This window comes from Callionymus lyra, chromosome 9 (assembly GCF_982586985.1).
Source record: "Callionymus lyra chromosome 9, fCalLyr1.hap1.1, whole genome shotgun sequence".
NCBI lineage: Eukaryota > Metazoa > Chordata > Actinopteri > Syngnathiformes > Callionymidae > Callionymus > Callionymus lyra.
In genome coordinates, this window is record NC_141826.1 from 23610354 (window position 1) to 23637090 (window position 26737).

The 26737-nt window shown below is 37.5% G+C and overlaps 1 protein-coding gene across 2 annotated transcripts in view; it reads left to right on the forward strand.

The window, feature by feature from the left end:
* kcnip1a (Kv channel interacting protein 1 a) overlaps window positions 1-26319 on the forward strand; it is a 64648-nt gene extending 38329 nt beyond the window's left edge. For both annotated transcript variants that reach the window (XM_087798538.1, XM_087798539.1), the window contains exons 2-8: window positions 20103-20227; window positions 20310-20379; window positions 20435-20505; window positions 20563-20670; window positions 22686-22790; window positions 24047-24109; window positions 25431-26319. In XM_087798538.1, the coding sequence (XP_087654664.1) occupies window positions 20103-20227; window positions 20310-20379; window positions 20435-20505; window positions 20563-20670; window positions 22686-22790; window positions 24047-24109; window positions 25431-25478 (590 nt within the window). In that variant the 3' untranslated portion in view covers window positions 25479-26319. The remainder of the gene's footprint in view (window positions 1-20102; window positions 20228-20309; window positions 20380-20434; window positions 20506-20562; window positions 20671-22685; window positions 22791-24046; window positions 24110-25430) is intronic.
* Window positions 26320-26737: the final 418 nt, after the last annotated feature.

Below are 26737 nucleotides of genomic sequence, written 5' to 3' on the forward strand. Positions count from 1 at the left end.
CATCAAAAAAATGAGCAAAAGCTTTAAAAGCTGCTGGAGTTCACTGTATCCTCTCATCCTCAGTCATCGCCAGGATCATTGTTCTTATCGATGTGGAGGACGTAATGACTGCTGCCACCTAGTGGTCGGAAGTTTAGCTGCATCAAAAAAAATGAGCAAAAGCTTTAAAAGCTGCTGGAGTTCACTGTATCCTCTCATCCTCAGTCATCGCCAGGATCATTGTTCTTATCGATGTGGAGGACGTAATGACTGCTGCCACCTAGTGGTCGGAAGTTTAGCTGCATCACAAAAATGAGCAAAAGCTTTAAAAGCTGCTGGAGTTCACTGTATCCTCTCATCCTCAGTCATCGCCAGGATCACTGTTCTTATCGATGTGGAGGACGTAATGACTGCTGCCACCTAGTGGTCGGAAGTTTAGCTGCATCACAAAAATGAGCAAAAGCTTTAAAAGCTGCTGGAGTTCACTGTATCCTCTCATCCTCAGTCATCGCCAGGATCATTATTCTTATCGATGTGGAGGACGAAATGACTGCTGCCACCTAGTGGTCGGAAGTTTAGCTGCATCACAAAAATGAGCAAAAGCTTTAAAAGCTGCTGGAGTTCACTGTATCCTCTCATCCTCAGTCATCGCCAGGATCATTGTTCTTATTGATGTGGAGGACGTAATGACTGCTGCCACCTAGTGGTCGGAAGTTTAGCTGCATCAAAAAAATGAGCAAAAGCTTTAAAAGCTGCTGGAGTTCACTGTATCCTCTCATCCTCAGTCATCGCCAGGATCATTGTTCTTATCGATGTGGAGGACGTAATGACTGCTGCCACCTAGTGGTCGGAAGTTTAGCTGCATCACAAAAATGAGCAAAAGCTTTAAAAGCTGCTGGAGTTCACTGTATCCTCTCATCCTCAGTCATCGCCAGGATCACTGTTCTTATCGATGTGGAGGACGTAATGACTGCTGCCACCTAGTGGTCGGAAGTTTAGCTGCATCAAAAAAATGAGCAAAAGCTTTAAAAGCTGCTGGAGTTCACTGTATCCTCTCATCCTCAGTCATCGCCAGGATCACTGTTCTTATCGATGTGGAGGACGTAATGACTGCTGCCAAGTTTAGCTGCAACACAAAAATAAACAAAGTATATTTTCAGGTTAATTGTGATAAAAAAAACATATTATTTTATTTTACACTCAGTTTATTTAAATTCAAACCATAAAATAACTAATATAAAAAATATATATATCATTTAATATATCAATATTATATCAAAAATTGCTGTATTTTCTGTGGCTATTGGAAAAAAACAATTTCTCGAAGTAGACCTCCTGAGGGATCAATAAAGTTTTACCTTACCTTACCTTACCTTATCATTTGTCAAACATATTGATCCAGTGCTGTTGACGATTGATTCAGTGGTGAAATAAATATCGCAATGTATCAGTGTATCAATATTTTCTACAGTAGTTTGATTCTTACACTGTAATCTATGGGATATATTTATTTTCTTATATTATTCATTATAGTTGTGTTAACATTTTTATTTTTACACTTCAAAATGTAAATACAGATTTTTAATTGTTTCAATGAATGTAGTTTTAATATAATATTGAACGTCAAGTAAAGAGTGTTTATTCTATTATTAAATACAAAACTAAACATGTTGACAACCTGACAAATTCTTCCTCTCTTCTATTGTAGCTCCATCCATCCTCCCTGTCCTCCCCCTCATCCCCCCTTTTTTTACTCTCATATTTTTCCCTCCTCCTCACAAGCCTCTGCAATTTTTATTTCCTAAATTTTCATCAGCGAAGCTTTTTTATGTCCCTCAGCTTCACGACTCGCTCGCTCACTTTATCACAAGCATTAGCTGCTGCGAACGCTTATGAAGTCGTCGACGGGCTCTCACCTTGGCACGCCGCCCAGAGTCATGTGTGTGTGTGTGTGTGTGTGTGTGTGTGTGTGTGTGTGTGTGTGTGCGTGTGTGTGTGTGTGTGTGTGACAGAGACTAGTCTAGACAGGTCGTACATCAAGTGATCAATACTTGTTAAACCAGTGAGATCCAAAAGCACATGTTGAACTAGTTGAGCTGGTGGTTGAATATAAAGTCATTAAAAGTCAATATAAAGTCATCAAGAGTTCAGATAAATGGAAACACAAACTACGTTTTTTACTCTTTTAAAGTTTTTGACTGTAAGATGCTATTTTAGTAACTGATGGAATGTGTCTTGTCTTTGTTATGTTGATGTTACTTTTGTGTTGTTTCTAAGTTAATGTTTTATTTCAGCTTTTATGTGAAACATCTTCTGACTGATGAATGTCTGGAGGCGCTACATAAATAACTTATTCTTATTCTTTCTCTTATTCTTACTTTTATTTTTATTCTTATTCTTATTCTCATTCTTATTCTTATTCTTATTCTTATTCTTATTCTTATTCTTATTCTTATTCTTATTCTTTCTCTTATTCTTATTCTTATTCTTTCTCTTATTCTCATTCTTATTCTTATTCTTATTCTTATTCTTATTCTTATTCGTATTCTTATTCTTATTCTTATTCTTATTCTTATTCTTATTATTTCTCTTATTCTTATTCATTCTCTTATTCTTATTCTTACTCTTATTCTTTCTCCTATTCTTGTTCTTATTCTTTCTCTTATTCTTATTATTATTCTTTCTCTTATTCTTATTCATTCTCTTATTCTTATTCTTTCTCTTATTCTTATTCTTATTCTTTCTCTTATTCTTATTCATTCTCTTATTCTTATTCTTTCTCTTATTCTTATTCTTATTCTTTCTCTTATTCTTATTATTATTCTTTCTCTTATTCTTATTCATTCTCTTATTCTTATTCTTTCTCTTATTCTTATTCTTTCTCTTATTCTTATTCTTTCTCTTATTCTTATTCTTTCTCTTATTCTTATTCTTATTCTTTCTCTTATTCTTATTCTTATTCTTTCTCTTATTCTTATTCTTATTCTTTCTCTTATTCTTATTATTTCTCTTATTCTTATTCTTATTATTTCTCTTATTCTTATTCTTTCTCTTGTTCTTATTCTTATTCGTATTCTTATTCTTATTATTTATCTTATTCTTATTCTTTCTCTTATTAAGTAAGTAAGTAAGTAAGTAAGTAAGTAATATTTATTTATATAGCGCTTTTCCAGACCAGGGTCACAAAGCGCTTTAACAATCAAAACAATACTCAAAAAAGTACTTTAAAGATCAAGATAATACTGATACTTATTCTTATTCTTTCTCTTATACTTTCTCTTATTCTTATTCTTATTCTTACTTTTTCTCTTACTTTTACCCTTTTTTTTCTTTTATTCTTTCTCTTATTCTTACACTTATTCTTAATCTTTCTCTTACTCTTACCCTTTTTCATTATCTTATTCTTATTCCTATTATTCTTTCTCTTATTCTTATTCTTATTATTCTTTCTCTTATTCTTTCTCTTATTCTTATTCTTTCTCTTGATCTTATTCATTATAATATTCTTACTTTTTCTCTTACTTTTACCCTTTTTTTTCTCTTATTCTTGATCTTTCTCTTACCCTTACCCTTTTTCATTCTCTTATTCTTATTCTTATTATTCTTATTCTTATTCTTATTCTTAGTCTTAGTCTTAGTCTTAGTCTTAGTCTTAGTCTTAGTCTTAGTCTTAGTCTTAGTCTTTCTCTTTTGTCTAGGAGCAAAGTAGTAGTGATGAGTTCACTGAGAGGGAGTGAGAGAGACATAGAGCAAGTGAATCATGAATTCAGTAAAAAAAAAGGTTAAAAAGAAGCTTAATTTCACATTTGTGAGCAGATCTTCAAAATCACGCTCTGGAAGAAGAAGAGTTCAGGCTCAGTCCTAACACAACAGCTACACAACAGCTACACACCAGCTACACACCAGCTACACAACTGTACACAACAATAAAAGTCCACTCGTTGTTTTCTCCAGTTTTACATCAGTGGAGTTAAAACAGTTCAATATTAAAAATGTAGTTTGTTTGTAGAAATAAAATCTCAATCAAAGCAGCTTCATTTGACTGTAGATCTGAAGGAAGAATTCAAAGCAGGATCACAAACATCTGCACCAGAGTCTGGCTTCATGTCGACATCATGTCAACAGTCGAGGCGTTCAGATGAATTCAGGTCGAACACAAGAGCACAAAACAAATGTGAGGTGAAATAAACGCTGAATCAGCGTCAGCCCGAGGCTTGTTTCTCTGCAACTTCCTCGTGAGTCACATGTTCGGAGATGCATTGATCCGAAGAGAAGCTTCTACTCGTGCAGACCTGAACCAGAGGCAGGTCTTCTGGGCCCCCGGGGGTCTCCAGAGAGGGTTCCGACGCCGCCGGACGCTGTCGCTTTAAACGCTGCTAATGTTGCAGACGCGTGTCTAATGGTCTCGTCAAGACTCCGGGGTCGCGTTGCTAAGAAGCCGAGGCGGGTTTTTAACGACTGTCTGGTGAGTCGTAGTGTTTTGGTGGAGCAGCAGGAGAACTGGATCTGAGCAGAAGAAGAAAACATTAGAATGTAGAGACTGAACTAAAACACTTTACAGTCTAATCATATCATTGAAATATCGACATTAGAAAATGATCTTAAGCTGCACCTACTGGAACAAAAACTGTTTTTCTGGAAATGAAATCTTGTTGACCATAACCACACCCATCAATCCCAAAATGTTTCCACCTCCAAGGGACTCGTTTTATAAACAAAGCGGGGGCGTGATTACAGCTGACTGGAGGAGGAGTGAAGCCATTATTACATCATAATGGACTCTCGTAACCTCTCGTCCACCCAGATTTCAGAGCAACTTTATAACGTAAATAAGTGTAAAACATGGTCATGATGAGGGACTCGTTGTATAAACAAAGCAGGGTGTGATTACAGCTGACTGGAGGAGGAGTGAAGCCATTATTACGTCATGATGGACTCTCGTAACCTCTCGTTCGCCCAGATTTCAGAGCAACTTTATAACGTAAATAAGTGTAAAACACGGTTGTGATGAGGGACTTGTTGTATAAACAAAGCGGGGGTGTGATTACAGCTGGCTGGAGGAGGAGTTAAGCCATTATTACATCATGATGGACTCTCGTAACCTCTCGTTCGCCCAGATTTCAGAGCAACTTTATAAAGTAACAAGTGTAAAAGATGGTCATGATGAGGGACTCGTTGTAAAAACAAAGCAGGGGGGTGATTACAGTTGGCTGGAGGAGGAGTGAAGCCATTATTACATCATAATGAACTCCTGTAACGTCTCGTTCGCCCAGATTTCAGAGAAACTTTATAAAGTAATACGTGTAAAACATGGTCATGATGAGGGACTTGTTGTATAAACAAAGTGGGGGTGTGATTACAGCTGGCTGGAGGAGGAGTTAAGCCATTATTACATCATGATGGACTTTCGTAACCTCTCGTTTGCCCAGATTTCAGAGCAACTTTATAAAGTAATAAGTGGAAAACATGGTCATGATGAGGGACTCGTTGTATAAACAATGTGAGACGTGATTACAGCTGGCTGGAGTAGGTGTGAAGCCATTATTACGTCATAATGGACTCTCTTAACCTCTCGTTCGCCCAGATTTCAGAGCAACTTTATAAAGTAGTAAGTGTAAAACATGGTCATGATGAGGGACTCGTTGTATAAACAAAGCAGGGGTGTGATTACAGCTGGCTGGAGGAGAAGTGAAGCCATTATTACTTCATGATGGACTCTCGTAACCTCTCGTTCGCCCAGATTTCACAGCAACTTTATAAAGTAATAAGTGTAAAACATGGTCATGATGAGGGACTCGTTGTATAAACAAAGCAGGGGTGTGATTACAGCTGGCTGGAGGAGAAGTGAAGCCATTATTACTTCATGATGGGCTCTCGTAACCTCTCGTTCGCCCAGATTTCACAGCAACTTTATAAAGTAATAAGTGGAAAACATGGTCATGATGAGGGACTCGTTGTATAAACAATGTGGGACGTGATTACAGCTGGCTGGAGTAGGTGTGAAGCCATTATTACGTCATAATGGACTCTCGTAACCTCTCGTTAGTCCAAATTTCAGAGTAACTTTATAAAGTAGTAAGTGTAAAACATGGTCATGATGAGGGACTCGTTGTATAACAAAGCGGGGGCTTGATTACAGCTGGCTGGAGGAGGAGTGAAGCCATTATTACGTCATGATGGACTCTTGTAACCTCTCGTTCGCCCAGATTTCAGAGCAACTTTATAAAGTAATAAGTGTAAAACATGGTCATGATGAGGGACTCGTTGTATAAACAAAGCAGGGGTGTGATTACAGCTGGCTGGAGGAGGAGTGAAGCCATTATAACGTCATAATGGACTCTCGTAACCACTCGTTTTTTGGTGAAGCCATTATTACGCCAAGATTTCAGAGCAACTTTATAAAGTAATAAGTTGAAAACATGATCATGATCAAGAACTTACTGCATCTTGGAGAGAAGAACATTTACTACATGTCAGGAGAGTCGGGTATTTCGGTTTCCTCGACCTTGAGGAATTTCTTCTTGGTTGTTGATAACGAGCTCAACAAAAATGTATCTTCCTACCTTCACCTGACTTCTGGAATCTGTGCCGCAGAGATCACTCACGTCTTCCAGTCTCTCGCACTCATTGTCCTTTAGCTCCATCAGAACCTTCTTGCCCTTTCAGGCCTCAGCCTCTCATCACTCTTTATCTCTTTGTCCATTTCGGGACCATTTAGTGTCTTCGTGAGTTTGTAGATGACGTTGTCTCAGGATGAAATGATGATGAAATGATGATCTAGATGCAAAGCTCAGACCTAATCTTTTCAGCACATTCAACAGTTTTTTTTTCTTATGGACCTACTTTAAATATGTACTAAATCAGAGCCGACATAAATCACAGAACTTTTTTTGCCGTATTTTTCAGACTTTAAGGTGTACTTTAAATCTTTCCTCGAACGGATTTTATAAGGTATACCGTGGTCAAAAATCTGTCAAATTGTTGATACAATATAAAGTAGTACTATGAGACACTGTAGTATAACTCTGTTAGTCATTGCATATTACTTCATGATTCTTGTAGTATTTCTCTGTGAGTCGTTATTATTAGTTTGCCATTCTCATAGTATTACTTTGCTATTCTTGTAGTATTGCTCTGCAATTCTTGTTGTAGTCCTCACAATTCTTGAAGTATTACTTTGCGATTCTTGTGGTATTACTCTGCAAATCTTGTAGTATTACTCTGCGATTCTTGTGATATTCCTCACAATTCTTGTAGTATTACTTTGCGATTCTTGTGGTATTACTCTGCAAATCTTGTAGTATTACTCTGCGATTCTCGTAGTATTACTCTGCGTTTCTTGTAGTATTACTCTGTGAGTCATTAAGTATTAGTTTGCCATTCTCATATTATTACTTTGCTATTCTTGTAGTATTGCTCTTCGATTCTTGTGGTATTGCTCTACAATTCTTGTAGTATTAGTCTGCGATACTCGTACTATTACACTGCGTTTCTTGTACACTGCGATTCTTTTACTATTACTCTGCCATTCTTGTAGTATTACTCTGCCATTCTTGTAGTATTACTCTGCCATTCTTGTACTATTACTCTGCAATTCTTGTACTATTACTCTGCCATTCTTGTATTATTACTCTGCCATTCTTGTAGTATTACCCTGCCATTCTTGTACTATTACTCTGTCATTCTTGTAGTATTACTCTGCGATTCTTGTAGTATTACTCTGTGATTCTCGTAGTATTACTCTGCCATTCTTGTACTATTACTCTGCCATTCTTGTAGTATAACTCTTTGATTCTTGTGGTATTACTCTGCGATTCTTGTGGTATTACTCTACAATTCTTGTATTATTACTCTACAATTCTTGTAGTATTACTCTGCGATTCTCGTACTATTACACTGCGTTTCTTGTACTCTGCGATTCTTGTTCTATTACTCTGCCATTCTTGTAGTATTACTCTGCGATTCTCTTACTATTACACTGCGTTTCTTGTACTCTGCGATTCTTGTACTATTACTCTGCCATTCTTGTAGTATTACTCTGTGATTCTTGTAGTATTACTCAGCGATTCTCGTACTATTACACTGCGTTTCTTATACTCTGTGATTCTTGTAGTATTACTCTTCGATTTTTGTAGTATAACTCTTTGATTCTACTAGTATTACACCACAATGCTTATACTATTACTTTGCGACTCTTTGTAGAATTACACTGTGTTACTTCTTAGTCGACATAAGAGTGAGTAGAAAATGAATTTTGGGTGAACTTTCACTTTAACCAGTTGAGTAGTTTTCACCTTCTACAGTTTTACATTCAGTTCCCGAAAGATATTGAGCAATATTGTTGCTTTTCCAATGTTTCCATATCTGGATAGAGATACAGTATCGATATATCATTCAGCACTACCTCGTTTTTTTTTTAATTCTGCGATAAAACCGACCACATGTACGCCTCAGAACTCTGCTATGGTACATGTTCCGTGAGTAACTTGTAACGTCAGAGCATCAGGTCTTTACATAAACAAGTGTGTCCCTGATCAAATATCCTTTATTTTAAACACTAAAGCTATCAACTATAGAGGAAGACAAACAGTAATAACATGCCACTTATCATTTAAAGCAATCTCATTACTTGTCTGCGGCGCTGCTAGCTAGCCGCTAATGTAATCAATGTTTTAATGTATTTCTGCCCTGTTAGAAATACGGCTTCATATTAAGAAATAATTTAAGTCTGCGGCTCTAATTGGGTCTGAGGCAATAACATCACAGAACAAATCGCATCAGGAAAAGCAATCACATCGGATCTCTGCCTCATTAAGTTCCGCGCCGACGAGAGTTCTCCCGCCATTTTCTAATCAAAGGGAAGTTCCTCGATCCGATCCCTCGGGAGTGAAGTTTTTTTGTCACGTTTTTTTCTTTGTGCCACTTCCTCTTGGGTCAAAGTCGTGTAAAGGAGAAAGCCATCAGGTCCGAAAAACGCCCCGGCTGGATGTCAGGTACATTATCATGATTTGTGTCGTCGGTGCCGCCGGCCTGTGATTCTACCGTCGCCTCAATCTGTCACGTCGACCCGGCGCCGACCACCGCCCGACCCACGATCCTGTTCCTCTCCACGCACTGGCGTCTTCTCCTGCTTTCCAGCCTCTGAAAATAATGAGCATTTTACTTTTAATTGCACTTGTCTTAATGCGCCACCAGGGGAAAATGCACTCGTGGAAGAACGTTTGTACTTACTTTGAAGAAAAGATTCCACAGAGAAAAATATTATTAAATAATACTTCAGTGAATCTATTTTTAAGAAATAGTTTATTCGAGATGTTTTGCATTTTTGACAACAATGTGAATTATTTTCGGTCGTTGAGTCAGCGTTTTCAAGACCTACTTATCGAACTTTAAATGCAAAACCTCAACTCAGGGGTTAGGGGAGGCAGGGGAGGCAGTGCCTCACCTCTCAATGCGCAATCCATCACAAACTGCGTTGATACACGCTGTTGACGCGCCTGTTGCTGTATCTCTGAATCTCGTCAATATAATGATCACAGATACGTTTATTTGCCTTGATTTTCCACAGTCTGGCTGATGTCTTTAACCATTAAAGTTTTATGTTTTTAAGGGTCTTATTTAGTTTTGTTGATCGGAAATACAACCGCGGTGAAAAGGCAAAGTTTGAGGCACAATCTAATGAGCCTCATTAAACTACGTCACACTGAGGTGACTTTTAAAACTAAATGAAATAAGGTTTTACAACAAAGTAAAAGAGGTTTGTGTGGTGAAAAACAGACGAAACGGTTTTAATTTCAATCGTATAAAAAAGACTAAGAAAAATACAATAAAATATAAAAAACTACATTTTGGCTTTGAATAAAATATTATTTGTTTTCCTTATATTGACCGATTTAATACTCAATGTTTATATTTTCATGATAATAGACGTTGGTCCTTTCTGCGTAAATCCAGCCAATCAGGGAAGGCCTTACGCAATATTAACCAATCAGAAGCCAACGAAAAGGCGGGTCCATCTTCCCTGACAGCGATGTGTCTAACAATCCCTTCATCGTAAACTAAACATTTTAATACGAATACAGCGCTGACATCGAAATGCTGTCAAGCTAACAGTTGCTCTGGATATTTTACTCTCGAGTAAAAATAAAATCGCTGAACTTTACAGTAACTTCCCCTCAGTAGGAGGAAATAAACGGCTTTCAAATTAAGAGCATTGGATCAGCTTTGTCTTCCTTGTTATCCTTTTACTATCGCGGTCGTACTCTATACTGTTTAGAATCCACGTTTTCTATACTTTTTTTAAATTATTTATTAGTTCATTCATCTTTTTCTATATCCATTGATTGTTTGGAACGAATTCAGATTTTACAGCCAATTGAAAGATCTCAGATCAATAAATATGGTTAAATATTTGAATATAGAATTTTAAATAAATTGATGATTAAAACATAATATTTCAGCTATGATGCTTGTAAGGTTTATGAAGCTATATATCAATATTTATCCACAATCGATGACCGCCATAGATCTAGAGGATGTAGACTAACATCCCACAAAATATCACAACAATTTATTATAGACTTTTTGAAAAATGATTAATTACTTTTTTTTTTAAAAAACGTCTTAAACATGTGATATTTTCAAATATGACAGATTCATGCTATAAGGGAGGACATCAGTCTCGTAAAAATAATCTCTTAAATTTTACCCAAGATCCCGTGTGTGTCTGTGTGTGTGCATGTGTGTGTCTGTGTGTGTGCATGTGTGTGTCTGTGTGTGTGCATGTGTGTGTCTGTGTGTGTGCATGTGTGTGTCTGTGTGTGTGCATGTGTGTGTCTGTGTGTGTGCATGTGTGTGTCTGTGTGTGTGCATGTGTGTGTCTGTGTGTGTGCATGTGTGTGCATGTGTGTGTGCATGTGTGTGTGAAGAATGCTGATGATATTAAATAAGCAGTAGCCAATTGAGTAAACTTCCCTTTTATGTTGATACACTTGTAAATCTGACACTGAAGGAGTCACTGCCTCACCAACCATGAACCTCACGGTTCAAGCGACTTTATAAGCTGCGTTTTCTTTCCCCCTGAAGGCGAGCGTTCGCTTCCTAATCCCAGGATGTTTAGCCGCGAGAAGAATCCGATCCACGCCTCCACGGTGTGTGAGCGTCGGTGTGAGGATGTTGTGTGTTTGTTCACAGTCTAATGGACGCGTCATCCACGTCGGGAGGATAGATCTCCGTGATCTCCGTGATCTCCTGGTCTCTCGCTCGTCTCCACTCGAAACTTTTCTTCTGGCCTCGTACGCAAGTTGAGAAGTTGATTATGAATTCAAGTCAATTCTGGCCCAGAGTTCATATATGATGCATGAGTCTCAGTAGACGTTTCTATCTTCAACGACTTGAATCAGAATTCTTTGTTTGTACTTCATTATCCTCGAGGGTTTTTGGCCTGAACAAGAAAAAAATAAATATATACAGTATATATATATATATATATACAGTATATATATATATATATTTATTTTTTAAATAAATCATTTTTGAGAGAGCTTGTTACGTATCATTCCTTTGACCATGGAGTGACATATGGACAATAGAAAGATTTATTTCTATAATGATTTTATTTTTTTAAATATTTAGAGAAATCTTATATCTGTTCCTCTGCGACAGACTGGCGTCCTGTCCAGGGTGTCCCCTGCTTCTCGCCCTATGACTCTGGGATAGGCTCCAGTCTCCCCGCGACCCCGATCTTGGGATATATCAGTTGTCAATAAATGAATGAATGAATGAATGAATGAATAATATCTGTTCCTTATTCTAATATCGACGACTTCCCTCGAATTAAACGCGATTTTATTTATTGTTCATTTTCAGGTAAAATTTCTGAGAAATCAACAATATTTTATTTTCCCCATTTAAAATCATTATGTTACAAATGAAAAGGTTTTTATATATTTTAAGTTATATTTATATCATTAAGTAATTTGTTGTTTTTAAAATACTTGCACAGATGCAGTTGTAGTTTCCACCTGCAGGGGTGAATATTGTAGTTTTCATATGTCCCAAACCTTATAACATGTGCAGTTGTCAATGAAGTAATGAATGAATAATATCTGTTCCTAATTCTAATATCGACGACTTCGCGACTTCTCTTACCCCGAGCTCATCTGGTATTCCTCGCTGAGAGCGACCATCGATCGCGTCACATCTTCGACTACAGAAATCATTATCTGGATGCATCGCAGCCCGGACGACCGACCGACCTTTGAGTGGAATCCCCGAGATTTATCACGGCTGAGAAAACAAACAAACGTTAAGCAAACAGAATCACGTTTGCTCGGAGGATGGTTGTGTGTTTTCACGCTTGTGCTGCTCGTAGGAAATTGTTTCCTGTCACATGGCCTGAAGCGCTCGAGGCGTTTCAAATGTTTGTGCATCGGATCGTGTGTTTGTTTGTGTCTTCGACGCTCGGAGGCAGAGAAGAGATGGAGTCGGAGTCAGTTGCCGACACTCACAGGTCATTACATATTAATACACAAAATACCTACAAATAACAAACTTGTTTTTTGTTCATTTTCACGTAAAATTGTTGAGAAAAGTCAACAATAATTTATTTTCCCCATTTAAAATCATTATGTTGCAAATGAAAAGGTTGATATATATTAGAAGTAATATTTATATAATTCATTAATGTATTGTTTTTAACATACTTGCATAGATGCAGTTGTAGTTTCCATCTGCAGGGGTGAATATTGTAGTTTTCTTATGTCCCAAACATTATAACATGTGAAAAAGCGTTATAGGATTCACAGAATCAATGTCCACATCAGTGACTGATCACTGTTTACAACACGACACCTCGAGAACATCAAGACCATCAACGGAAAAAGCAGAAAAACAAAGAGTAAAATAAGAAATAAAATATATAGCTATAGTATTCCTCCGTGAGTTGCCATAGTATTACTCCGAGAGGTGGCATAGTCTTACTCCCAGAGGTGCCATATTATTAATCTGAGAGATGCCATAGTATTACTCTGAGAGGTGCCATAGTATTACTCCGAGAGGTGCTGTAGTGTTACTCTGAGAGTTGCTATAGTATTACTCCAATATGTGCCATAGTATTACTCCGAGAGGTGCCATAGTATTACTCGGAGAGTTGCCATATTATAACTCCGAGAGGTGCCATAGTATTACTCTGAGAGGTTCCATAGTATTACCCCGAAAGGTGCCAAGTATTACTCCAAGAGGTTCCGTAGTACTACTCCAAGAGTTGCCATAGTATTCCTCCAAGAGTTGCCATAGTATTCCTCCAAGAGTTGCCCTAGTATTCCTCCAAGAGTTGCCATAGTATTACTCAGAGAGGTGCCATAGTATTACTCCGAGAGGTGCCGAGTATTACTCCAAGAGGCGCCGTAGTACTGCCCCAAGAGTTGCTATAGTATTTCTCCAAGAGTTGCCATAGTATTCCTCCAAGAGTTGCTATAGTATTTATCCAAGAGTTGCCATAGTATTCCTCCAGGAATTGCTATAGTATTACTCCAAGAGGTGCTGAGTATTACTCCGAGAGTTTCCATAGTATTGCTCCAAGAGTTGCTATAGTATTACTCCGAGAGGTGCCACTGTACTACTCCTGTGTTTGTCTCGGTGTTGTATTTTCTGGCCTTCGGTTCACCTTGACCTAGAGACTACATAAGGGATACCACAAATACATTTGTTTTTCTTGCCTTTGGGTCATCTTGACCCTGAGAACACAAGGGTTAATGTAATAATGCCAACATGGAATAGAGCCTTCGTTCAACATGTTCTCATGACAGGTTTTATGAAGAGAAATCATCCAACAAATCATTTTTAATGATCATAATTGAATATATTTCATGATAGTTTGACTGACACTTCATTTACATATCAGATGTGACTCCAGACTCTCTCTCACTATTTGGATTCTCTGCTCAGACTCAGGTCATTATTTTGGTTTTAAACATCTTCATCTTCTTCTCTCAGGCCGGTGTGTTCAAGTGTTGCCGGAGACACGACATTGTGAATTCTGGCTCCGTCGCTTCCATCTGTGTTTAATCATTCACGACCTCGGCTGGTTCTTGTCGAGCTTCGGACTTTTTAAAAACAGATTCTTCTCTCCTCCGCCCGCGGATGACAGATTAGGCAAATTTAGATTATGCAAATGTGGCAGAAGTTACCATGAAGAGAAGAAGAAGAAGAAGAAAAGAGAAGTTTGGCAGCGTAAGAAAGATAAAACCGTGGCGGAGAAACAGAGCGGGCAGCAGAAGTGAAGGAAGATAGATGAGAAACTCTCGGTAATTAGAAGAAGAAAATACTTCTCTGTTGTCGCTGGATTTGGTTTGAGTGATGGACAACGTTCACTATCAGGCCGAAGACGCTCTGAACGAAAAGCCTTTCAGTCACTGTCGGAGCAACAGATGGAGGTAAAACTCTTGTAAATCTCCTCAGACTTTACTGTTTTACTGCAGAAAACTGACCAGAAACTGTTTCCTTCAACTTAGAAAATGCTCTAAATTTAGGAAAATGATGTCACAACATGATCTGGATCTTATAATCCATGTGTTTGTGTCGTTTAAACTATTGTAACAGTTTATTTTGGTGTCTAAACAAGAAGGATTTGTCTCGCCTGTAGTTGATTCAAAACTCTGCAGCCAGAATTCTGAGCAGCTCTAGTAGAAGAACTCACATTTCTCCGATCCTTAAAACTCTTCACTGGCTGCCAGTTTCTTTCAGGATCAACTTTGAAATTCTGCTTCTTACTTTCAGATCTATTCATGGTCAGACCTTCCATCAGTAGATTCTGATCCAGACTTACATCCCAGCTCGGGCTCTGAGGTCTGTGGATCAGAATCTGCTGATGGTTCCTGAACACAGTTCAGGACCAGAGGAGAGAAATCCTTCCAGACTGTTGCTCCTAATCTTTGGAACCATCTCTGTGTTTGATGATCTACTGACTCCTTCAAGAAACATCTCAAGACATTTTTATTTGAGCTTTTCCCTGATTTTCTGAGACTCCTGTGTTTGTCTTATGTGTCTTGATCTTTTAAAGCAGGGGTAGGGAACCTGGTCCAGAAAGAGCCGCAGTGGGTGCAGGTTTTTGTTCCAACCGATCAAGCATATACAGTTTAACCAATGAGGTTTCAGCTGAACAAGCAACACCAGACTGACAATCAACTGATTACACTCCTAAGACACCTGATTGGTCAAAATGTGTCCTCTTGAATGGTTGGAACGAAAACCTGCACCCACTGCGGCTCTTTCTGGACCAGGTTCCCTACCCCTGTTTTAAAGTATATATTTTAATTGTGTATTGTTTTTAATTGTTCAAGCACTTTGTGACCCTGGTCTAGGAAGATCTTTATAAATAATAACTTACTTACTTACTTATAACTTCATGAAACTTTAAGATACATTTGAAAGAGCAGTGATGATGAAGGAAAGTTGAATTATGGGTAAGAAAGACTGGATTATATCATCTTTCCTGCTCGCTGGGACACCGAGTAAGTCACGGAACATTCTGTCACACTTTCATGTCAAATTACTCTCAAGGCTCACGTTGACTTCACAACACGACGACTACAAATAACTTCTACGTCGTCAGTGTTTAAGATAAGATACAAGACAGAGATTAAGGATAAAAACCAACAATTAAAGTAGAACTGATGGCACAGAAAGGAACAAACGCTTGAGTAATTAATCACAATCACAAAAAAACAATAACAATATCCCACTCATACTTTTTGTTAAAAACAATATAAATAAACTTTTTCTTCATCCCGCGACCTTGACTGAAAAGATCTTGGCCCTTTCTGTGATTCAACAATTTGTAGATTTGATTAGATAGTTTATGGCTCCCCAAGTGGTGGAAAAGAGCAACTGCACTCTTGTAATGTATCTGTTGCGCTATTGCCAGATACAGCATGTTTTTTTTGGTTTACAAAATAAGATTAAGAGTTTTAAGGATCGGAGAAATGTGAGTTCTTCTACTAGAGCGGCTCAGAATTCTTGCTGCAGAGTTTTGTATGAACTGTAGGCGAGACAGCCATGTACTATTACTGCTTTATAAAATAATACCATGTCTCACGTTGAGTAGGAATATCTTAAACAACTTTCTATTTTATCAGCCTGTCAATCAAACGGTGAGATTTGAGCAGGGGTTGCGGTCACTGTTGTTCAGAGAAGGTTCAGCGCACATTAGAAAGAACCAGAGCAGTGAGAGGTTCAACGCTTGGATGACTTTCTGTGTACGATTCATCAACCGTCTCTGACTCCATCAAACCGTTGATCGATCGAACTGTCGGAGCGAGTCGATCAATAAATGCCTGCTCAGAACTAACTGAAGGCGACTTGAAAAGTTATTTCTGTCTTTTTAACTTCATAATAAATCTCTCAGTAACTCACTCACGTGAAAACACGTCAGCTTTGGTTCTTTTCAAGCAACATCTACTATTAAACCTCGAAATGAAGTGAAACATCTGCATCTTTTACCAACGGCCATGATTTTACTGCGATGTTTGCAAACAGATCCACCATTTTGACTTTCCAATAACTTTAGACCTGCCCCAGTCCACTTGTTTAGACTTGATACATGTTTGTTGAAATTGATCGTGAAGGGATGATGTATTTTATTCCATGTTAATCTTCGTATCCTTTAAGATCTTTGTGTTTGTTCTCCTTTGAACCACGCTATTTGCAGTCATCTTTTGCACTTTGTTTTTTTATTTGTCCTTTGTTCTTGCGTTGATGAAACTTCTGCTGTCTCCTTCAAGAAACATCTTAAGACATTTTTATTTGTTCAGGCTTTTACTTGATTTTCTGGAACTCCTGCTGTGTTATCAGTTTTATCTTGATCTTTAAAGTATATACTTTATTGAGTATTGTTTTGATTGTTTAGGCGCTTTGTGACCCTGGTCTGGAAAAGCGCTATATAAATAAAAATTACTTACTTACTTACTTACTTACCTTCTATCGTCTGATGTGAACTGGAAACATAATTTCTCGAAGGAGAAATCTAATGTAATCTAAATGATAAGGTGCTTATCAATGAAAGAGTCTATTTTTGTGAATTTGAAGACTCTCAACATTTTGGTTACTTTTTGAACATATGTCACAATCGGAAACATTTTTGCCAGAGTTGTAAAAACAACATTTGATTTTTTTTGCTGTACAGAAGTACTGTTTAAAGAGTTGAACCTAAAAATCTAAAGCTGTTTTCTTCCCCACACTATTAGAAAATATGTTTAAATTTCAACATCAATTATTTTTACTGTAAGCATTTTCTTCATCCACGCAGTTGAGTTGGCAAACAACACGTTTCATTGAGAAACATGACTCGCAACCATTGAATCTAGTAGTTATGTTGGTCTCTACCGCCCCCTGCTGGACACAAGGGAGTCAAGCATGATGGTTCCTTCTTTATCTTCCCCATAACTTTAATTCCATCTGCTCTCACCGAGAACATGAACAGTCAGGGGTGAGCTGAGGTGCTGGAGCCGCAGGAAGTGACTCTGAAAAGGCACTTTGGGGTAAATATAGTCGTCTATTGTCGGGGTGACTGGGTGTTGATGGGGCCATTTATCAAGGGGTGCAGAGGAAGGTGAGTTCCTTACTTTAGGTTTTTCAGTGATTCCTGACGAGTGAAGGACGACGGGAACAGAAGTCCGAGGCGGGACCGGCCCGGGAGAGAGATGGGATGGAGTGAAGGTCGGGAAGAGGGGGGAGACCTGAGGGAGGAAAGGGATGAAGAGGGGGAGGGAGAGTAGAGCCAGGCTGGGAGGAGAGTTGGAAAAGGAGATTTAGCTGGTCAGAAGGAGAGAGTGGTTGTGAGTGAGATGGATAAAGAAGAACAAGGTGACAGTTTGAAGACCATAGCTGTGATCCTGCTCTGCTGCGGCGCCGTCAAGATGCTGCACCTGCTGGGAGTCATCAGTGTGGAGGGTGAGTTGGTCTGGATCATCTTTGTCTTCTGGCAAAGTTAGTTAGTCTGGATCATCTTTGTCTTCTAGCAAAGTTAGTTAGTCTGGATCGTCCTTTGTCTTCTAGCAAAGTTAGTTAGTCTGGATCCTTCTTTGTCTTCTAGCAAAGTTAGTTAGTCTGGATCGTCCTTTATCTTCTAGCAAAGTTAGTTAGTCTGGATCGTCCTTTGTCTTCTAGCAAAGTTAGTTAGTCTGGATCCTTCTTTGTCTTCTAGCAAAGTTAGTTAGTCTGGATCGTCCTTTGTCTTCTAGCAAAGTTAGTTAGTCTGGATCCTTCTTTATCTTCTGGCAAAGTTAGTTAGTCTGGATCCTTCTTTGTCTTCTAGCAAAGTTAGTTAGTCTGGATCGTCCTTTGTCTTCTAGCAAAGTTAGTTAGTCTGTATCCTTCTTTATCTTTTAGAAAAGTTAGTTAGTCTGGATCCTTCTTTGTCTTCTAGCAAAGTTAGTTAGTCTGGATCCTTCTTTGTCTTCTAGCAAAGTTAGTTAGTCTGGATCCTTCTTTATCTTTTAGAAAAGTTAGTTAGTCTGGATCCTTCTTTGTCTTCTAGCAAAGTTAGTTAGTCTGGATCCTTCTTTGTCTTCTAGCAAAGTTAGTTAGTCTGGATCCTTCTTTGTCTTCTAGCAAAGTTAGTTAGTCTGGATCCTTCTTTATCTTTTAGAAAAGTTAGTTAGTCTGGATCCTTCTTTGTCTTCTAGCAAAGTTAGTTAGTCTGGATCCTTCTTTGTCTTCTAGCAAAGTTAGTTAGTCTGGATCCTTCTTTGTCTTCTAGAAAAGTTAGTTTGTCTGGATCCTTCTTTGTCTTCTAGCAAAGTTAGTTAGTCTGGATCATCTTTGTCTTCTAGCAAAGTTAGTTACTCTGGATCATCTTTGTCTTCTAACAAAGTTAGTTCGTCTGGATCCTTCTTTGTCTTCTAGCAAAGTTGTCCACTTCCTGTTTGCAGCAGGACTTCTCTCATCATCTCCTTGTTCGATGAAATACTTTTTATACTTTTATGTCTCTTGACTTGGTCCATTTTTGAGGTGATATATTTTTTTCAACATCATTTAAATATATTTTCTGATATAGTTTCAATAAACAGTTGTTTGTTTTGTGTCACATTGAACCCCATTTAGCATTAGCATGATTGTAAATAAGTAGTTTCAATATTTTTTCTTAGAGTAGCCTTTAAACAACAAAATACTGTTATGTTTAGAACAATATATTTTTTTACTTTTCGGTTATATTCAGGGACATTACTTAGTATTCTTATTCAACTCGTCTGCTGTCCGAAACATAAAAACTATTTATTTTTTCTCCATTTATTATTTATTTTTAATGTGGTTTTAATTTTTTTTACAAGCCCACTTTAATGTGAAATAATTGTATTTTGATGAAGTATAATTGTATTTTAATGTGTTTTATTTTATGTTATTATGCATCTTAAACACCAACAACCTCATGTGTTACTTTTAATACAATACTGGCAATAAAAGTATTTTATACTCTAACTATACTAATTGTTTTTCCTCATGAGCATTACTTAGTATTGTTATTCTACCTTTTTGCAGTTTTTATTTATTTTTTTAAATTTTTACATTCCCACTTTAATGTAAAATAATTGTATTTTGATCTCAAATTATTTAATTTAATTTAATTATTTTTTTCATGGATGGATGGATGGATGGATGGATGGATGGATGGATGGATGGATGGATAGATAGATAGATAGATTAGATACAGTGTGAGCAGAGTAACATTTATTTACACCAAACGTTGACGATGCGACACGAGCTAATTTTTTTTTGGTAGTAATGAAATGACCGTCTGGCTCCTCATACCAATTGAAGGTTTGGTCACATTCGTTTGATCTGAGGCCCAATTTCTCGTGTTGTGTAAGCGAGTTCTGTTCTTATTTAGCTCATCGCTGTTTCGAATGCTTAAAAAAAAAACGTTGATATTGGTAGAAGCTGAGCTGCTTGGGGGAGGTCTGCGCTCTCTGAGTGATTGTCGGAGCAGAGGAGAAACACTAGTGTGTGAAAGAGAGAACGTCGTCTGTTCTTTACCTCCGTCACAGTCATGCGACCGGCACCTCTGCGTCCGCCCTTCCCTCCGGCAAAAATGATCCGACGTTTTTGTGTGTTTTTTTCTCCCCCAGACAAGGCGGACGATGACCTTGAGATGACCATGGTGTGTCACCGACCGGAGGGACTGGACCAGCTGGAGGCTCAGACCAACTTCACTAAGAGGGAACTGCAGGTTCTGTACCGAGGCTTCAAGAACGTGAGTCGGAGATTTTTGCGCTCCCCGTGGCGGCAGTAGGCTGCAACGCAACCGTTTTTTTCCCTTCTCCCCTCGTGTGCAGGAGTGTCCGAGCGGCGTCGTGAACGAAGACACCTTCAAGCAAATATACTCGCAGTTCTTTCCTCACGGAGGTAAAAAAATCGTCATTTACTCGTGCAAGTGTTTGAAGCTCTCGCCGTTCTGCAGACGCCAGCACTTACGCCCACTTCCTGTTCAACGCCTTCGACGCCGCGCACACCGGGTCCATAAAGTTCGAGGTGAGTCGAACATGCCGCTGTCTTGACGACATGAATACATTCCTGTTTCTCCTTCAGGACTTCGTGACGGCTCTGTCCATCCTGCTGAGAGGAACCATCACCGAGAAGCTGCGCTGGACCTTCAACCTCTACGACATCAACAGAGACGGATACATCAACAAAGAGGTTCGTCTTCGGGACTTGAACCGATGACCGAGGTCGAGATCAAGGATTAGAAAGTTGACTCTAGAGCACACAAGTCAACACCTTAAAGGAGGGCTATATGTTCTTCAAAACGATGTGAACAAGCTGCAGTTAATGACCATTTTTAACCCTCTCTGAGGATAAAATGTAAGTTATTAAATAATATTTGTAGATCGCAGACACGAATAAAAGTGTCTTGAGATGTTTCTTGAAGGAGTCAGTAGATCATCAAACACAGATGTTTCTTGAAGGAGTCAGTAGATCATCAAACACAGATGTTTCTTGAAGGAGTCAGTAGATCATCCAACACAGATGTTTCTTGAAGGAGTCAGTAGATCATCAAACACAGATGTTTCTTGAAGGAGTCAGTAGATCATCAAACACAGATGTTTCTTGAAGGAGTCAGTAGATCATCAAACACAGATGTTTCTTGAAGGAGTCAGTAGATCATCAAACACAGATGTTTCTTTAAGGAGTCAGTAGATCATCAAACACAGATGTTTCTTGAAGGAGTCAGTAGATCATCAAACACAGAGATGTTTCTTGAAGGAGTCAGTAGATCATCAAACACAGATGTTTCTTGAAGGAGTCAGTAGATCATCAAACACAGAGATGTTTCTTGAAGGAGTCAGTAGATCATCAAACACAGATGTTTCTTGAAGGAGTCAGTAGATCATCAAACACAGAGATGTTTCTTGAAGGAGTCAGTAGATCATCAAAAACAAATGTTTCTTGAAGGAGTCAGTAGATCATCAAACACAGATGTTTCTTGAAGGAGTCAGTAGATCATCAAACACAAATGTTTCTTGAAGGAGTCAGTAGATCATCAAACACAGATGTTTCTTGAAGGAGTCAGATCATCAAACACAGATGTTTCTTGAAGGAGTCAGTAGATCATCAAACACAGATGTTTCTTGAAGGAGTCAGTAGATCATCAAACACAAATGTTTCTTGAAGGAGTCAGATCATCAAACACAGATGTTTCTTGAAGGAGTCAGTAGATCATCAAACACAGATGTTTCTTGAAGGAGTCAGTAGATCATCAAACACAAATGTTTCTTGAAGGAGTCAGTAGATCATCAAACACAGATGTTTCTTGAAGGAGTCAGTAGATCATCAAACACAGATGTTTCTTGAAGGAGTCAGTAGATCATCAGCACAGATGTTTCTTGAAGGAGTCAGTAGATCATCAAACACAGATGTTTCTTGAAGGAGTCAGTAGATCATCAAACACAGATGTTTCTTGAAGGAGTCAGTAGATCATCAAACACAGATGTTTCTTGAAGGAGTCAGTAGATCATCAAACACAGATGTTTCTTGAAGGAGTCAGTAGATCATCAAACACAGAGATGTTTCTTGAAGGAGTCAGTAGATCATCAAACACAGATGTTTCTTGAAGGAGTCAGTAGATCATCAAACACAGAGATGTTTCTTGAAGGAGTCAGTAGATCATCAAACACAGATGTTTCTTGAAGGAGTCAGTAGATCATCAAACACAGATGTTTCTTGAAGGAGTCAGTAGATCATCAAACACAGATGTTTCTTGAAGGAGTCAGTAGATCATCAAACACAGATGTTTCTTGAAGGAGTCAGTAGATCATCAAACACAGAGATGGTTCCAAAGCTTAGGAGCAACAGTCTGGAAGGATTTCTCTCCTCTGGTCCTGAAGCGTGTTCAGGAACCATCAGTAGATTCTGATCCACAGACCTCAGAGCCCGAGCTGGCGTGTAAGTCTGGATCAGATCACTGATGGAAGGTCTGACCATGAATAGATCTGAAAGTAAGAACCAGGATTTTTAAATTATCCTGAAAGAAAATGGCAGCCAGTGAAGAGTTTTAAGGATCGGAGAAATGTGAGTTCTTCTACTAGAGCGGCTCAGAATTCTTGCTGCAGAGTTTTGTATGAACTTCAGGCTTCATTGTTGTGTTGTTATTGTCTGTTTACATGTGACAAGGAAACATTTAATTGATGATTATTTTGGTTCTTGTGTGGCAGGAGATGATGGACATCGTCCGCGCCATCTACGACATGATGGGGAAGTACACCTACCCCGCTTTGAGAACAGACGCACCCAAGCAGCACGTAGACGCCTTTTTCCAGGTTCGTTCTCAGGTCCAGTCGCCGTTTTGTGAAGAGTTTTTCAAGGAACTTCTGTAAATATTTGACTTAAAGAAGGTCAGCGTTTCACACAGGATTATTCAGAACCAATTATACAGCTTATAGTATAAACACCTCAGTTATTTAATTTGAATGTATTTGTTAAAGTATAATGTTATTTTTTACGATTTAAATGTACAAGGTTATTTTAATTTTAATAGATTGAATTTATTATTTTCATATATATATATATATATATATATATATATATATATATATATATATATATATATATATATATATATAAATATCATATATTAAACAATTAATAATATTTAAATGTATATAGATATTTATGGTAAAATAATATAATCTTGAACTACAAATCCCATAATCCACTGCAGTGCAGTGGAAAAAACGATATACTATAAATGTGAGTAAAACAAACATTTACGGGATTGTTTTCAAATAAAATTTTGTTTGTAAGTAAGAAAATGTCATCCTTCAGTCTAGAAAGATAATACTTTAATTTGGGTTTGAATTATGAAATTAACAACTTCAATTAAGTATTTTAAAAGACGCTAAAATATAAAGTTAGTTCACCATAACATATTTAGTTAATTTCTTTGCTTTAAATGTTTTCAATAACTTGTAATTTATTTATTTATAACTGTTAATGACATTATTTTTGTGTAAGTAACTAAATAATGGTTATTCGTGAGCCTTTCTAGACGTTTTATTATTATTTATAATTGAATTAATCAATACTTTTACTCATTTTCTAAACCAAACACTAACCATTAACATTTGAATTATTTCTCTTTTTGCATAACTTTACACCTTTCCAAAAACTTTATATGTAATTATCTTGTTCACGTGTTCTAACTATATTACATTTATTAATGTTTAATTTAATTAGACTTGTTATTTATTTTCTAAAACTAATCATAACCATAAGCTGAACCTCATTCATAAACCAAAGCACTGACACATGAAGTTGGTGTGGAGTTTATTTGTCACCGCTAGATGTCGCTAGATACATATTCAGTCTGTCCTGTCCTCTTGTCTTGCTACAGTTAAAACTATGTCTATATAATTATAGAAATATATAGATTTATCTTTGTTTTTTAAACATATAAACAAGTGTTGTGTTTAAAAAAAAAAGTGTTTAAAACGAAAACTTCTGGATCTTAACTTTCTTTTCGGTTGGTTTTCTCTGATTATTTCCTCGTCGCACCTGCAACTCCTTTAATCTCCAGAAAATGGACAAGAACCGCGACGGCGTGGTCACCCTGGATGAATTCATCGTGTCCTGTCAGGAGGTAATTCACTCAGAGACACAATATCTCAGCACAGGTGCGACTGAAGATGCCATTAGACTCGATTCAATTTGTTCACACACACACACACACACACACACACACACACACACACACACACACACACACACACACACACACACACACACACACACACACACACTCGCTGAGAAATACACCACAATTGAATTGAGCTGATAACCATACACACATCTGCCATATCATTATGACCACCTGCCTGTTAATGTCTCGCCCCAGACGCCTCTTGTTCAAAACTATACATTATTAATTATTATCCTGAGAATATTATGAAAATGATCAAATCACACATGATCCAACTACTATTTGAGAATAGTTTTTAGTGGCTCAACATTATTTATCCACTTTTAAAACATATTAAATTAGATATATTTTAAGGGAAAACTTAAACTTTAAAAAAGTCAAAGGCTTTACGTGATACATTTGAAAATATGTGTGTATCGAGCTGTGTAGTGAGACAGAAATGAAACAAAATATAAATATAAATCTGTTTTAAATAAACATATATTTAGTATAAGTATATGAAAGAGGAGGTGTGATAATTGAGCATGAAAAGGAAAAGCCTTCATGGTTCTTTTGCAGTTAAATTCGTATATGATATATATTTAAGGGGATTATAATAATAAAGTAGTAACATGTGTATATATCATGTATTTAAATGAATATCTACTTATATTTATTATACAATATCAAGTGATAATGTGTGATATATTATTTACTATAAGTGCTTTTAATTAGGTATTTATATAGGTGTGAAAATATGTGGCTGAAAACTTAAGAATAAGTAAAGTATAAATAAGTAAGTAAGTAGGTATTTTTATTTCTTCCTATACTGTTTTTATTTATTTAATCATATAATTTTTGCTGTATTTTCGGTATATTTATTCGTTCTATATGCAAAATAAATTACATATTTTATACAAGCTCGAAAATGAAATTCATTTATTCAATGTGCCTGGTCTAGAAAGGAGCTATATAAATAGAGATTATTATTATTATTATTATTATTATATTATTACACAGCTGACCAAAAGGCTTCACTGTAAACGCTCTGCCTCCCTCTAGTGGTCAAACGCTGTATTGAATTGTTTAAATATCAACGATCTCCCACTTTAAGAATAATATTAATTCTTTACAAGTAATTTTATTCGTTCTTAATTCTGTTAAATGGTCCAAACTAATTCAAAAAAAAAAAAGAGAATATGTTTTTATTTAACATGTTTATGTAAGTTTGTTTGTCGTCGTCCACCGAAGCTACGCTAACGGATTCTCTACGTTCTCTCAGGACGAAAACATCATGAGGTCCCTGCAGCTGTTCGAGAACGTGATCTAAGAGAACCACGAGGAGAGGACGGTGAGGTCAAAGGGCACGAGCGCGGCGGTGAAAAATCCAGCCTCTGTAAGGCAGAAAAACGACTGTGAGAAGCCGCCGTTAGCCGCGCCAAGCTAGCTGATGTAAAAACTTCCGAGAAAAAATCAAAAAAAGTCTCTCACCGAAAACCTCAACGGTTTGTTTGTGTCGTCCCACTTTCGGACTTCGTACGTACGATTCCCTACGCATTTTTTTGTGAAATACTTTTCATATATTTGTATATGAAACCACTTCATGAAGCAGCTCGAAAAACAAAATGGCCGAAGATAAAAAAGGGGCCTCGTCATCCACCAGCACTGTTAGCATGCCGGACAGTGAGGTGGTCATAATGTATCCGTGCCATGAGTTCGGGCGACATCGAAAAGACCAAAACGACCTCATCACTCCTTCCTTCCCTCGAGTGTTCTTGTCAGTGTTTCCATCGTAGATAAAGAACTGTCGTGTTTCTCTGAACCGTCTGTCACTCCAGCTGTCTGTCTCTCTGTCTGTTGATGTCACTCACGCGTGAAGGGCTGTCAATCAAACGGGATACATTAGTAATACTTTTTATTTATTTTCTACATCCTTCCACTGTGACGGAGAGGAAACGGCGGGAGGACGAGACTTTCCTCGTCTGGAAGCCATGTTTTAATTAAGAGCCATCGTTAATCAAAATTAAAAAGGTTGTCACGGCAACGAGACTCGGCTCCGACGCGACGCTCGCTCACATCTCACACAGACAGACAGACAACTGTCGGCGTGTGTGTGTTGAAATACTGTATAAAATCATTATATTTATCAATAAAGTTTTCAAGAAAAACCACGTTGGAGTCGTCTTTGTGTGTCTGTGTGTGTGTGTCTGTGTGTCTGTGTGTGTGTGTCTGTGTGTGTCAGAAAATGATCAACCTAATGTAATGTGTTTCACTAGATCATGTAAATGTACAACATGCGTTTTTTTCTAAAATACAAACATTCAAACTAGTATTTGAAAATATATTAATGATGGTGATTCAGCGTCGTCTCATACACACACAATTTATCCACAAAGTAATTCTGACAGAACTCAAGACATCTTGTTTTACTACTGTAACACACATTGTTATTTTATTATTACGAATTTTGGGAAAGAGCTTTTTTTTCCAAATGTTTATGTTCATTCTTTATAAAGTTTGGCACCAGCTTTGGTTAAAACTGAATGATATCTTATCTTTCACACGAGAACAAAATCCTTCATCAATCTT